This window comes from Tasmannia lanceolata, unplaced genomic scaffold, assembly GCF_043159265.1.
Source record: "Tasmannia lanceolata isolate RefF3 unplaced genomic scaffold, GAP_Taslan_0.1 ptg000020l, whole genome shotgun sequence".
Lineage (NCBI taxonomy): Eukaryota > Viridiplantae > Streptophyta > Magnoliopsida > Canellales > Winteraceae > Tasmannia > Tasmannia lanceolata.
Genome location: NW_027518697.1, coordinates 26,911,494 through 26,927,482, shown reverse-complemented (window position 1 = coordinate 26,927,482; position 15,989 = coordinate 26,911,494). Strand labels below are relative to the sequence as shown.

Below are 15,989 nucleotides of genomic sequence, written 5' to 3'. Positions count from 1 at the left end.
AACAGATAACCAGAGATACAGAAGGTCCGTGCCTGGTGACGAATGGAGAAGGTCCGAAGAGCACCTCCAATTCGCCCGAGTGCGAACACTTGGTCTCTCATGCTATTTATTTATTAACCTCGAAGAGTTTTGGGCAAAAATCATCTGAAATGGGAACACGCATCTCTGAGAAGACGTCTAACTAATCATGCATGTCTCGGAGATGAAATAGTAAGCACACACAAAAGAACCGAAAGAAGTGTGTCACCTAAGAATAGCTAGATTATGGGTGACACGCCTAATATGAGTCTAAGTTCTGGTGGACGAACACATGCATGCTACAGTTAAAGGTAGAAGGTCTGCGCGGGATGATAAATCTAAGACTAGCAGCTAAACATGAAATGAATTAAGATACAGTAAACAAAATAAAGAATAAACAGAAATACAGGCAGATAAAAGAATGAGCATGTGAGTACGCCAAGAAATGAACACACACTACCACGATTCTATGCAAAAATCATCATCAATATACAAACACAAACCCTAAAGTGCTAACAACAGAACCTAAGACTCAAATGCTTAAGCCTGAGTCTTTAGATGATCTGATGTTCATCCAAAGAAGCCTACGTATCCCCGCCTCCACGAGAATCAAGGCAACGTAATTCTTCGCACCTATTCTAAGCTATGATGCCTAAGACATCTAGTTCTCCATCCTAGACTCGACCTAAATGACCGGACTAGTTATTAAAGCTTCTTGTGCGATTATTTATATTCCAGTAGATTGTGAATTTTAAGACACCCTATATGCACTAACTAAATGCATGTTAGCCCTAAGCTAATGCAGGTGGTTCCTACAACCTATGTGTAACTAGGCTGTGTGTCCTATGAAAAATAATGGGATCACTAACGCATCCTAAACCTAGTCATCAGTTGGCGATGTGAATCGCCAACTTACGGACGGAGGCGTAACAAACTCCTAACTCTAACACAAATACAAACAAAACACATAACACATCAAAGACAAACTCCTAACTCTAAAAACTTTCTATATAAGACAAACTCCTAACTCTAGAGGAATATCTTGTTGAAAGCAAGGTTTTAAAAGATTTTTTTTTTGCTTTTTTAAAGAATTCAAATGATTTATTTACGAAGTTTGGTTGGACTTGGGATAAGGATCCCAAGATGCACTACGTACCTCGTGGAAAATGATCAAGCCAACGTAGTTCGAAATCGAACTCTCCTAACTAAAATCTAACACCCCAAATGACTTAAAGTTTTTAATGTTTTTCAAATATTTTTGATATTTTAAAAGTTCAAATATTTGTTATGTTTTAACTTTCTAATGTTTTGAGTATCCAAATATTCCAATGATTCTGGACGTTTAAATGATTTCAATGTTCTTAAAGGGAACACGTAAGTAACACTACAAACTAGGGCAAAGTCCTAAATCTAAGGGGGAAACCCCGAATAAGCAACCAGCGTCTCAAAGAGACAATCCACAACGAGTAAACTAGTGCCCCAAGAACAGAGAAAACGATCTAAAATCCCAAGCACGTAAAAGCACCCTAAAGGATAAACTCCTATCTAACAGACGAACCAAAAGGCTATGGGGCGAATTCCTAACATATAGGATAACCAACTCTAAATGGGAAGCAAATGAATCAAAGACTCTCTGTTACTCTATACGGGAGGGCAAATGAGTCAAAGACTCGCTCTAGAAGAAAAGGAGGCTTTAGGCATGTCTCTGAAAGAGAGCTGCATTTCGAGACGAAACACGTCTCCTAATGGGGGAATCAATTAATTCTAATGGGACAAGGCATGTCTCCTATGGGGCTCCAACTAGTAGGGGTACAACTTAGAAATGATCCTATAAATGAGGCAAGGCATGCCTCCTAGACACAAAGGCAGGCTCCAAGTAACCTTATCATCGCCCTTGCAATGATAAAAAGGGATGAGGCAACTAATAGACCAAGTTGGTCTCCAACTAGCACAAGGTACAAGTTGGGATACAATTTGGAGAAGATTTTACAAACAAGGCAAGGTCCTGCCTCCTACGAGTTAACCTTCTACAAAACTAAGATAGGCTCCTTAAGGGTTGGCTCCAGCTAGCGCTATCATTGCCCTTGCAATGAGGAAGGGAATCTAAGGTTTTAGGGTCTTCAAAAGACTAAGTAAGTCTAAAATACAAAGGAGGGGAGCGCTACTTGGACTGAGCAAGTCCCCTAAGGATGGGCTTGGGCTAGTGCCTTCCTCGCCTCAAAACGAAAGGGTTATCTAAAATTAAAAGGCACCTAAAAGGTAAGAGGTCTCTACCTAAAGAAAAAGAAAGAGGACAGAGGGTATCATCATGACAAGGTAGATCCTCTAAAGGATGGGCTTGGGCTATCACATTCATCGCCCCTGCAATGAAGGGAAACTTATATCTAAAACTAAAAGTACTTAAAAGACTAGGCAAGTCCCACAAATCTACTCATGCGACAGGTTAGATCATTTGAGAAGAGTAACAGGGCTAAAATTTCAAACAACATGAGATTTCACAAAATATGCCCAAGAGCACAAAGTAAATCATGAAAAATGTCTAATATATGATTTATGACATGTTACTGGAATAAGATCACCCCTTCTATAGTGTGGAAAATGAAGAAGAGTTTAATCCTTGGACCCAACCATGCACCCCCAAGGCCAACACTGCCATCTCATTTCCCATTTTGGCACAAATTACTCTCTTAATACCCTCTCCCATCTATCTTAAGCTCATTTTTCAAGACTCCTGGAATCCTATTCTAGGCAAGAAATCGCTAGCTCAGGACTAGCACATTACTTTGGTCAGCCACTTGAATAACAGAAAAAGGATGAATCACTCTTATCACCACATTATGACAGTATAAATATGAATGTCCCAAAGTGAAGAAAAATATGTACAAGTCAAATATCAGTGTCCTGAGGGCTAGAAGGAATTGACACATATGTTCCAAATCAATGAAGGAATTTCAAAACTATATGTGATGCATTGGACCACAATCTGTAACTTATTGAATGCTGAACATATGAATTTGATTCAAGGTAGGTTCCAAGTCCCTTGATTATCGCATGAACACTTCACTCTTCCGAGAAGGAGAGCTCTACCAAGGAACTCTCGAAACATGATGCCACTCACAGCATGGGTGGCGATGGATATGTATGAGATACCTCTTGATCAGGAGACAGGAGCCTCGAAACCAAGACACACCTGAAAATAACTCAGAGTCGCCATCCAAGGAAATGGGCCCTGGATCCCATGAAATACTCTGCTGCAACGGATAACCAGAGATACAAAAGGTTCGTGCCTGGTGACGAATGAGGAAGATCCGAAAAGCACCCCCAATTCGCCCAAGTGCAAGCACATGGTCTCTTATGCCAGTTCTAATTAACTTTGAAGAGTATTGGGTGAAAATCATGTGAAATGGGAACAATCATCCCCAAGAAAATGTTTATCTAAGCATGCATGACCCGGGAATGGGCAAAGAAAGCGAACAAATCCTAGCTCATCGCATCTAATCCTAACTCATCACATCTAAGAAAGCAGTAAACAATCGCATGCATTGCTACAACTAAACAGATAATGACAGATATAATAAGATAAGGAAAGCAGTAAAGAGCAATAGCTAGACAGATAATCAAGATAAGACGAATGACTAAATGTTATAGCTAAGCAACCAAAGTAGTAAAGTAAACACACTAGCATGCGAGCCTATGCAAGAGATAAGGCTGAGAAAATGGCAATCAATCACATGCTAGAACAGTAAACAAACTAAAAAAAGTAATTCATAATAAACCAAAGACAAACCCACAGTGAGCTAACAAGATGTAAGAAAATAAAGGAATCAGAAAATCAAAGGTATACGATGACCAAAAATGCCAGGGGAAAGAAAATGGAACACACGATAGGCTCAGAGGGCGATTCAAATGGAATCAAGCCCAGCGATCCTAATCTGCTGAAGATCGGACAAGTCTCGCGATCGTCATGACCTATCGTTGAGCTCAGCGAGGACAATCCCTGTGAAAGGGTCACGCTACGTCATCGCCCGTCCCAAAACCCGATAAAACATCGAAAAACCGATGGAAACCGGAAAACCACAATGAAAATCGGAAATGGAATGAAAAGAGGGCTCCGAGTGACCTGGCAATCACCATCCTTGCCCATTTTTTAGTTTTTTTATGTTGAAAGGTTGGAAAATGCTTAAAAATATTTATTAAAAAGGTTTTACTGGACTTGGGTAGACCCAAGCTACCTACGTACCCTGTGGACAGAGATCAAGCCAACGTAGTTTGGAACAACTTTTTCGAAAAAAAACATTTTTGTTGTTTTTGATGTTTTTAGATTTTTGTTATTTTTATCCCTTTTGATTGAAAAAGGGGGGTTTGGCTTAGGAGGTTTCCGTCCGTCTTCACCTTATCCCAAGAGGAGTGTTCCCAAAATCGATGGAATCCCGAAACTCGAAAAGGATCCCGAGGGATGTGCAAAGAATAGTCCCGAAAAGAAAGGAAACCCCTCAAACCCTTTGAAGACCCTGAGATGGGAAAAAGATAGGAAGGGCAAGGGGTTGGCTCAAGAAACATTCCGTCATCGCCTAAACCAGAGGAGAATGACAAACTGTTCCCCAAAATCGATGGGATCACGAAATGCAAAGAGAATCTCAAGGGACGTGTGGAAAATGGAATCCAAAGAAAGGAAAACCCCTAGTCCCTATGAGCACGAAATGAGAGGAAGATGGAATCCCTGACCTTGTGAAGATCCCATGACATGAGAAGGGACAGGAGAGGAAGGAATGACCCTAAAAAAGAAGAAACACATAATCCTGCAAGTGCTAGCAAACGCCAATGATTATGCTGAATTCTAATGAACGCTCTTTAAAACAAAAGGAAGCTTCCAAGACACCAGAATGAACCCCAGATTTCTACACAAGACCCGATAGCGTAGAGGATGAGAGCAAAGGAAGGAATTCAGGTAATTTCATTACAACCCTCAAAACTCCAACAATGATACCTTCCACACCTTTAGATGATTAATAAAAATCTTCTAAGATAGTGGTTTGCGTCTATAACAGATTGGTAAAGGCAGAAGACCCCATTCCAACAGAATCCTCCAAGATGATAATTCAATTCAACTAATCATTCGAACAACATTATAGGAGCAATTTTGTTTCATCGTAACAGACCTCTCAATTACTCTGTAATGGTTCAGTCAATAGATTTAAAGGAACATGCAAGACTAACTAATTTTCAATATAATCTTGACTTGAACTTAGGGGGAGTATCATAAATGAATGAAGACAAAGACCTATTGGCTTTAACATACTGAATAAACTTCTCGACTAATGATATTCAAATCACTACAAAAGTCCATTAGTTATGAAATCTTTTATTCTAGTGTCACTTGGAAAACATGAGTTTTATGCTATTATAAAAGAAAGGTAACACAAGTATCATTATCTTCCAGTTCTATATGCTCAATTCCATTTATGGCATTCAAGTCATAACAAACATGATGAAAGATACTTTTGATATGTGCGGGGGATGAGACGGTGCATATAAACCTAACCAGCTAGTTCTTGGAACAAGGAGGACATCCAATACTAGGACTTCTATACTGGAATAGAACCACATGAGATAAATCAAACAGTCCGAAAGGAGATGACTGATACCATATAAGGGAAATGAAGTCCACATGTCCAATTGATACTAAAACTGTTGAAGAAACCTCATTATGTCTCAAAAATTATCCTCGACCATGAAATTGAAAGCAACAATTGGGATTAATGACTAAGATTTAAACTCTGAGGATTCATACAATTCTGAATATGAATTCAACTTGATAAAGGAAATGGAAAGTGATGCATGACAAAACCCCAAAGCGATATGAAGACAAACCCCAAACCACAAGCATTATCAATTAGAGCAAAGATATGTAAAGAATAATCAAATGAAATGCAGAGGAGACTAACCTCTTCTTGAGTTATTTCAAAGTGCTGATCTCCTCAGATTTTCACACCTTTGACTACGCTCCAATCGAGATTAGTAGTGGTCAGCAAGGGCGATGATGGTTGAGGTCGGGTTCCGGATTTAAGACGAGGATGCCAGATTTATAAAGGGTCACCGGACCAGATAGGAATGGGTTTGTGGAATCACCTGGTAGTGGGAGTGGAGGTTGGGAGATGGAAATGGGATCTAATTGAGGAATAAGGAAGAAATGGGGTCTGTTGGGAGATAGGAGAAGGGTCGGATTTAGGGGTTTGGAGGGTAGGAGGAGAACTGGTGAATGGGTTTTGATCATGGATCTCATGGAAATGGCGATGGGTTTGTAAAGTTAGGGTCGAAAATGTAAGAAAATGGGTTTAGAGGTGGTGGAATAGGGTTTTAAAAATGAGGTGGGTTTTGAGGAAGATGAGAAGATGAAGATGGTTGTGGAGGTAGTCGTTGAAAATGGGTTTGGCAATGGTAGAGATGGCTTGCCGGAGAGGTGAGGGAGATGGCCGGAGGTAGAAATGGAGGAAAAGGAAATGGGTTTGGGGTTTAATGGCTGAGATGTAGCTAGTAGCTGCTACAGGGAAGGATTTAGGGGTTAGTAGATGGTTGGGGGCTCGGATTTATTGGGGTTTTTGGCCGGATTCCAGCCGGAGTTGGGGTGGGTTTGCGGGATTGAGTTGGTGGTTCCTTCTCTTCTCCTCTCTTCGTCCGAATGAGAAAACTCTCCAAGCTCACCTCTCTCTCTCTCTCTCTCTCTGTTTTGCCAAGAAGAAGAAGACCCACGAGAAGCCTCTTCCTTGGGAAAAAAAATCCGACCCCTCTTTTGAACTCTCTCTTGAGGCTTTATAACTAGGGCTCTTCTCTAGGGTAATCCCATCCCTTCATTTGGTATCTTTCTTTTTTTGGTTCTTCTCAACCATTGATCCCCTCTCTTTATCACTAATTCTATCTTAAAACCCTAAAGACCTAGAACATTCTAGCTAATCTAGACCCTACACCACACCCCTCTTATCCAATGGTCCATGCTCTTTGCTTGCAAAGAAAGTCATGTCAACTTAACAATAGGACCCCAAGGACAAGGTATTTTACCCTTTTGCCATTATGCTCTACTTGTCTTTTCTCCTCATCAATGGGCACCCCCTGCTTTGCTAGCTCACCCTACATCTACAAAGAAAACATACTTGCCTCCTCTTTTTGGCTATGGATTTCAAAATGGGTTTTAAAGAGGGTTCCATTGGGCTAACAGTGAAAATGATTTGAATTTAATCCAATTGGGGTTTCATGAAGCTGTTAAATATATATATATATATATATATATATATATATATATATATATATATATTTTAAAGGTGCTACTGAAATTTACGAGGTGCTGTTGAAGTTTCAAAGTAGTGTTGGGAATTGATTTTAGGGTATTGGGGTTAAAAATAAATTGGGAAGATGGGGTCTGAGCAAGGGATTAATGGAATATGGAATGTATAAAATTAATCATGGGTGAGAAGCTAGAATGAGGAAACCATTACAAATTCAGAAAATTGCAGAGACATCCATCGAATTTAGGTCATAGCTACTCACTTGTTGTGAAAGAAGATCAAGGGTTGAAGAAGAAGAAAAATCACTGCCCCTCCCTTTGTTTTCTTTGCTTCTTTTTTCTCGTTCTCTCTGCCTTTTCCCCTTTTTAACTTTTTTCTACAGTTTTGGGCAAGTGTAGAAATCCCACCAGGTGGTTTTTTTGTAAAACCCAAAGATTTCTATTGTGGTATGAGTTGTTTCCTAATAAATTTGTACTAGATGAGAAAGTTTCCTACTTATCTAGGATTCTTGATAGTTATCTTAGTGGTTAAGCAATTGCAAAGGAAAAAGAATTACCAATTCTCCCTCCCCCTTTTTTTAATCTTATTTCTATAATGGCACACCTTCAATCGTGACCCAAAAAAAAAAAAATACACGTACACTCCCACAGTTGGAAGATATGTATGACCCATCAATTATGGGGAGATTTTAAATCTCCAAAAATTTTGCTAAGAAATCCCTATTTAATTTCCATCTTTACCTCTTTACTTATATATCCCTATATTTATTTCTAAACTAGGTTTTTAATTGGTTTAGGAGTTAAAAAGGCAATTAAGTGGTCCCACTTTAAAATAATAATTATTTGGGAAAAATAATGAGGTCGTTACAGATTAGAACTTGCTATGCGGATGAATTTCAGCAGGCTAGTGGTGGGAAGGTTTAATGATTTTGAAGCTCTGTCATTTTTTGTTGGACTGTTATTAATTATTCTTATTTTTACGCCTTATCTGTAGGGTGAACCAAGTTACCATCTATTTGGGTTTATACCGCCTGTTGGTGCGACTGTTGCGAGGGCATTCAAGTCAGTACTTCAAGGGATTTTGCTATCTTATGAAGAGTAAGAATTACATCTCCTTTCGTCTATAAGTATGTTAGTTTATAACGTTTTTATATATTGAAACTGCATCAAGTTGGTCCATTCAATGTACCTTTCTCATATCCTGAGCATGTTCTCTTAGCTTGGTCATTTGCTTAATATGCGGCATTGCATTATTTTCTGAACTTTTTTGTTGTATTGGAAACTCTCCTTTTGTATCATTGATGTTCATGCATCTCATGCTTATGTTTTCATTTAAATTTCATTTGTTGGATTAGGGAGAGAAGCATCCATAGATTAGGGACACCCAGGCAGTGTCTAAGGGAACTGAAGGGGTACGCCGGCGGAAATAGGGTCTAACCGGAAATAATGGGTACGCCGGCAGAATCTCATACAGAGATGTGGTATTATTAGAAGACGCCACCGTTCCATATAAAGGCACCAGCGTTCCAAAAAGTTTTCCAATACGTGTCAAGCAACCATTCGTCTCTAGTTATTTCCGATGACCAACATATAAATGAACCCAAGGTTCTGTTGGTTCAAATACACATTAAGACGAACCAAAACAAGCCTCGTGAAGCGCACCAATTTAATGGGCAGTAATGAAAAAAGGAGATTTCTGTCGATATCAGAAGGGTATCAGGGTCTTTTTACCACCCGATTTTAAAGAATCACCCGTGTTTCATTCTTGTTTTCGAGGTACCGAAAGCCGTAATTCCTCGAAACATGAAACCCCCCATTCCGTACATTTATCTGTTGGAAACATCTCACAGCCGATCTACGTTGTGTTCCATCACATGGACCGTTTCGACCGTTTCGATCATCCTGTGATGTGGTCTTAAATCTAGAAAATCACAATCTCAGACTGAGGTGCCAATATCAAAACAACCGATACTATTTCTCTTATCTATTTTTCTTCAATGTTTTCTTCTGACTCATCCGTAATCCAAAAACCTTCTTCCTCCGAGTCCAATGGCGGCAACGCTAGCATCAATGGCCACTGCATGCGTCCCATTTTCCTCATTATCCATCTCATCTTCTTCTGCAATCTTCCTGAATCCCACCTTAACCTTCAAAACTCATCTCCTCAGAATCCCCCTCATTAGAGCCTCTTCCTCCATTTCACCCCCGTCTAAAGTCGAATTCAACATTACCTTCGGCGCCCCCAAAAAAGAAACCCTAAAAACACCCAATCCCGAACAAACCCTAAAAAACCCCAATCCCAAAGAAACCCTAGAAAAACCCAATCCCGTCCCACTTTTCATTCCATGGATAGTGCGAGATGAGAATGGAAATCTGAAGCTCCAATCAACGCCTCCTGCCCGCCTAATCCACGCCATGGCCGAGGCCAAGACTACGGCCTCGACCACGGGAAAGAAGAAGAAGAAAAAGGAAGGTTTAGGGAATGGGGTTTCTGTGTCTTCGCCACCAAAGCATTCCAAAGCTGCCCGGAGGTTCTATAATGAGAATTTCAGGGAGGCTCAGCGCCTCAGTAAGGTTCTTGCTTCTGCTGGAGGTTCGTGTTGAAGTATAAATGATTAAATAACGCCACTCTCACAACTTAAGCTTTTGGAGTAATTGTTTGTTTCACTTGGTATCAGAGCTATTGCCTCAAGGCAGGCCCTGGGTTCAAAACTCAATAACTTCTTGATATTAAAAATCCACGTGTATGGCCAATCCAAAAGAGGGGCAACACTTAACACCAACTCTGACAGTTTGAGCTTTTAGAGGTAATTGGTTGTTTCACAGTTAGAACGTAACAAACTTCTTCTGCAATTTGTGGAATATTGTTACCTGCCTAGATGTGTCCCCCTTGAGGTGGGATAAATTAGTTTAGATTATGTAGCTTTTGGAGTTTGCTTTCTTAGTTGTTTGGTATGGATAGGATTCTTAGAGATGAGGGTTAAGGTTTATAGATTAGCTCGGGTAGGAGTTTTAGATGAAGTGGTCAAGTGACCTCCAAGTGGGTTTTCCATTTTGTGTAAATAACATGTTAAGTGGTCTTTTTTTTCAATTCAATGAGGAATTTCAGACTCAAAACTGTGTTTTTGCACACAAAGGACTGACCCTTCCCTCTGAAGTGGGTCGAGAGGCTGATCTTCCCTCTAAAGAAGATCAATCACGATGCGAACTGTTTTGGGTTCGTAACAAATATCTTGTTAGAATCCTAGATTTGCTGATAAGATTTTGCTTATGCCCTGTTTGTATTGCAGGGATTTTTTGGAAGGGAAAGAAAAATAAATCTTAAATTTTGTAGTTTTTGTTCATAAGAAAAAAGATCACTTTGAACTGACCCTATTCAATTTTTACTTAGAAGCACCTTCAATTTATGATATTATTTCTCTAAATTAACCATAATTTTACAATTTTCCTCTAAATCATGGAAAGAAAATTTTTCCTTAAAAAAATTTCTTCATAAATGTTTTTCTTTCAATCCAAATAGGGCCTTAGTTATTATGAGATAAGATTTGCATTGTTGTGTTAGGAATCCAGATTTGCAGTTATTATGAAATAAAATTTAGGGAAATGATATCATCACAACCATGTTTTAATAATTGCACAAACTCAAGCTTGTTTTTTTCTTTCTAATTGGCTTGTGAGCGCTTTTTGTGAACTGTAATAATCCTTCACAGCACTTTAAATTATAAAATACAAGATGGGTTAGTGCAATTATTAAAACACCGTTGTGCTGATATCATTTCCCAAAATTTATTGTTAGCTGATTAGCTGATTAATTTTAGGGGTTTGGTTGATGTTGATAAGGGTATGGAGTCAATAAATATGGAGTGGAATATGAAAACTTTTGTCAATTGAGGAGGGGGGGCTTACTCTTGTATAAAGTAACACATTAGCACTAGTGTCGAGTTTGGATGCATGGCATCCTAACGTATCTCCTTCTTGTTTTTTAGTGGCATCGAGACGGAGTAGTGAAGAGCTTATTTTTGACGGTTGTGTGACCGTTAATGGATCCGTATGTAAATTGCCTCAGGTATGTGATAGTTTCCTTTATTCGTTTTACCAATTCTTTCCATACTATTGTCAATGGTGAAATGATTTATGAATGTTGTAGAGATGTTGCATATTACTTCTGATGTACTTGTTGAATTGTTGGTTGGGGTTTATTAAAAAACATTGGTAGGAACTTGGGTACTTGTGATGGAAGTGACTAGATTAAAGGAGCCATTCCTAAGCTTTTGCTTTGAAAGTGAAATGTATCAACAGAGTCCAATATAATGGAATGTATACCCTTTATGGCTGTCTAAGATATATGAGATAAACCTTTGAGAGATATCGGGTTCGTGATTCGGTACATGGTGGATGTGAGATATTCAACGCCAGAGATGGTGAATGTGAGTAGTGGTTTCTTGAAAAAGATTGCTTACATGCATTGAGATGGTAAGCATATTTCTGTGGGCAGTATAATGTAGTTTGAACTTCTGAAATTCCATTTCAATCCATCACGTCACCTTGCGCCGGACTCATTGTAAGGGCTTGAAATTCCACCTAAGTATTGTTGTTGTACCTTCCAAAATGCCAGAATGACTCGTTCCACCTTGTTTCAGGACATTCTACGGGTCCTTGCGAACTCTTGGACTCAATAGCTCAAGGGAAGATTTCTCAACTTCAAGTTTTGCCTCACTGTCCCCTCTAGGGCCGTCCTTGCACATTAGGCGACCATCATGCTAGAGTGGTTAAATAAAAAAGTATTTGAGATGAAAGAATTATCTTGGGATTAAGGCATTTTTTGTGAGTATGATTTTTTTTTTTGAATGCTATCGTGAGTATGATTATACAACACTATTAACGGTTCAACTCATATGTAATTTATCTTGAGTTCAAGACATTTATCTTGAATATGATTATACAACACTATTTATGGTTCAACTCAGATGTGTTAGAAATTAGTTCATTTTGGTTTCTGGTTCAAGAATAGTAGCACTGGATCGCGTGGATGGAAGGCAATCAAAGGAGTGAGCAAAGGGAGACTAATCTAATAGAAGCTCTGGTTGACTAGAGAGATGGTTGGGAAGATGATTGAAGAAGTGTCCAAAGGAGTGGCTTTTGGTTTGATAGTAGAGACAATCAAAGGGGTTGATCGTTGGGAAGATCGTCAGATTGACCAGTGGGAGAAATGATTTCATAGGGCAGAGAGGGATCGTGTTCCTTGTAGAACCCTTTCTACATCTCCTGCTTGCAATTGGAGATCTCATCGAGGAATAATGATGGCCTCAAAGGGTAGTGTTTCTAGGGTTTCATCTTGAACCCTGAGACAAGAGCAATAGTTTGGGGAGGAAGTTAAATCCAGAAAAGATAAGAGGCTACAAGGTAGTGATCAAATTTTATGCTGAGAGGTAATTGGATCTTTAGTGTTTCAGATTCCAAAATTTCCAATTTTGGTTTGCTTGTACAGTTTGTGGGAAGTGTTGAGCTAAATCTAATCAAGATGGTCCTATGGGGACAACCAAACATTGACGAACGGTACAATGTTGTCAACTGAAAATCTACCCTTTCAGTTGCTAAATCCACGGAGTCATCTTCTTCAGTGTTGTCAATGTTTAGTTGTACAATTCGTCAACAAGAAGCAGAATCTGAGGCAAGTTTGAAAAGGGTAGATTTTCTTCTAAGTCAGTTTGATCTGCGGAGGTGCCGCTTATCTACTTCTCCTCCTCCACCACCTGATGATGTGGTTGTCCTCAAGAAGGGGAGTGAGAAGTTGCTCACACTGTTGATGTGTCACACGAGGAGCCGGATGCTATTGTTTATGAGACTGTAATTGATGTTGATCCCGAGCCTATGTCAAACATTCATTGGTCAGATCCTCTAGCACAGCCAGAGAGGACGGATACAGGGCTAGATCTTATAGTGATTGATGAGGCATTGCCAGTGTATGGAGAGCTGGAGCTTTCCATTGAGGTTGTCGATTCCACATCAGGGCAGGAGCGCCGTGCTAGTGTTGAGTCTGCAATGGATATTCCGACAGAGGATTTCAGCCCACCGGTTGACAGCACTGAGCCAGATACGGTACCGACAGATGATTTTATTGCTAAGTTCACTGAGCATGATGAGATACCGGTGGGTGATGATCTTATGGATGCTGATCATGGATTGGTACTGCCCACAGCTTGCATGCCGATACAAGAGTACATTGCTATATTCCAAGCCACTTGTTAGGTGAGGCTTGCATCTTATGGTTCTACGCTTGTGATTTCTTCCCTATCTCTCCGTCCACACTTTATACTACTTCATGGTTGTCACGCACGTTATGTAACATCAGCGTCTTGTGAATCTTTCGTCTCCCAAAAATGTTCTGAGCTCAAGTGCTAATGTGGTATGAGGGCAAGGATTGATTCTTTTCTGCTTAGCTTATTCTTTGGTCTACCACATTTCCGGTCAATGCTGCAAGTGTCTTCATTTTTAATTAAGGATCCTTTTCGGCCCTCTTTCGCTGGGACCCAATAATTGGCATATCTACCCAATAGGACTTTTATAGATTTTGTTTCCATGTTATTTTATTTTCATGTTATTTAGATTTAGGGATTTTATTTTTCACGTTATTGCCTTGAGGCCTTATGTATTGGAGATTTTAAAATTTTGAAATAATATTGATTAAAGATTCTCCCCTACTATTTCTCTTCTTCCCCTTCCTTCCTTCCGCTTCTTCTTCCTTCTTTCCCTTTCTCTCCCTCTTCTTCTTTTTTCTTCTTCTATTCTCCTCCTCTTCTGCTGCTCTTCTTCTCTTCTTCTCTTTCTTTTTATCTCTATTCTTCTTGTCTTCTTTCCTCCTCTTTCCCTTATCTTGGCCCGCACCAAATTGGCATCAGAGTGATGTTTCGAAGGCAACACCAACAGTAGCTGGACATGATCTCCCACAACAACGTCTCATCTTCACCCAGTTTTGATCACAAAAGTAACATCTTTCTCAACCAAATAACAACCCCCAAACCTCCCTGGACTTCCCTCCTTATTACCCACCCTTCTTTTGCCGACAATCCCACCACTTCTCCCCTGCAGAAAGCTTTGGGAATTAAACTGTTGAGAGTGGTCGTATTACATACCCATGTTTGTTGGGTATTTCTGTCTTTTCTATGTATCCCTACTCACACTTATATTTAGGGAAACGATTTCTGCGCTCCAATGTTTTGATAAACATGCGCTCCACATGCTTGTCGTGTAGTATTTAAAGGGCTTTAAGAGCTTTTTGAGAACCGTAATATACCTTTGACAACACTTTAAATACTACACGACAAAGTTTGGAGCGCATGTTTATCAAAACATTGGAGCGCAGAAATCATTTCCCTCCCAAAGGTCAAAGGGAAGGTTCAATGGAAGATTTGTCTTTTGGCCCTTTGGTGGGTTATTTGGAAAGAAAGGAATTCTAGAATTGTTGAGGGTGTGTCTAAATCTCCTTATTGGCTCTTTATGAAAATAATTGCTTTCGCTATATCGTGGGCGAAAAGTCTCCCTATGTTTAGCTTTGTTTCGGCCTTTGACCTTTGGGAGGGTTGGCGTATAGTGTGTTTTGAAAGTGTCAGAAGATCTAAGATTATTCAGAAATGGGAAGCCCCTCTTGCAAGTTTTATTAAAGTCAACTTTGATGGGTCCAGTTTGGGAAATCCAGGTCCAGCCGGTGTTGGAGGTCTATGCAGAGACACTTTAAGTTCCGTATTGTGGGCCTTCTCAGGTCCTATTGGTATTAGTGATTCATCTGAAGCGGAAGTCAAGGCAGCATTCCATGGAATAAAGCATTTGAATAAAGACATTTATGATAAGGTGATAGTGGAAGGTGATTCATCCAATGTTATTAGTTGGCTCTCGGGGAATGCGGTTCTCCCTTGAGGTTTCTTAGTTATGTTGAGGAGATCTCAGATTTTATTTCAGGCTCCTCTATTGTCTTTAAGAATGTTAGGAGATCAGCTAATGGAGAAGCTGATTCTCTTGCAAAATCTGGACTTCATAGGTTGGAGTTGGAGTGGTTTGACTACCTCCCTCCTGAGTTGAATGTATTTCTGTTTCCGTTGTAATCCTTGAGGGACCATCTCGGTTCTCTTTTATCAATATATATTGCTACCATTTCAAAAAAAGAAATCATTTCCCTTATATATATATATATATATATATATATATATATATATATATATATATTCGTGTGGGAGAGAGATACACAACTCTCTCTCATTCTTTCTCCTCCATCTTCTTCTCTTCTCTTCTCTTCCTCGTCTCCCATGGAAGATAGGATACTTCTAACATGGTATCAGAGCTAAAGGTTAAAGGACTCTCCATCCTACGTAAAAGTTGAAGAAGAAGTTTTCTCCCCTTCCTCTCTTTCTCTATTTTTTTTAATTTTTCATTAAACCTAACCCTAACCCTAACCGTCCCATGCACCCTCACTGTTTTTGGTTTCTTTTCTTGTGAGTCCTAGCATAAGATCCAAAACTTCTCGGTGTAGGCCATTGGTGTATGAATTACAAGATACGAGGTAACAAAAGAGTATATTCGAAAAGATGGGAAGAGTTCAAAGTAAATTGGATTCCAAGTACTAATCAAGTTCCATGATCGAGGGTGCTTCAATTTGTAAGCCGAACCAAAATACTTGGGCAAGAACAAGTGGTTTTCA

General features: G+C 39.6%; 1 protein-coding gene across 4 annotated transcripts in view; it reads left to right on the top strand.

The window, feature by feature from the left end:
* The first annotated feature begins 9,263 nt into the window (after positions 1–9,263).
* SVR1 (pseudouridine synthase family protein) overlaps positions 9,264–15,989 on the top strand; it is an 80,727-nt gene continuing 74,001 nt past the window's right edge. For 2 of the 4 annotated variants that reach the window (XM_077364681.1, XM_077364684.1), the window contains exons 1-2: positions 9,264–9,890; positions 11,284–11,363. In XM_077364681.1, coding sequence (XP_077220796.1) covers positions 9,347–9,890; positions 11,284–11,363 — 624 coding nt within the window. In that variant the 5' untranslated portion in view covers positions 9,264–9,346. The remainder of the gene's footprint in view (positions 9,891–11,283; positions 11,364–15,989) is intronic. The other 2 variants (XM_077364683.1, XM_077364682.1) reach the window with 2 other exon arrangements.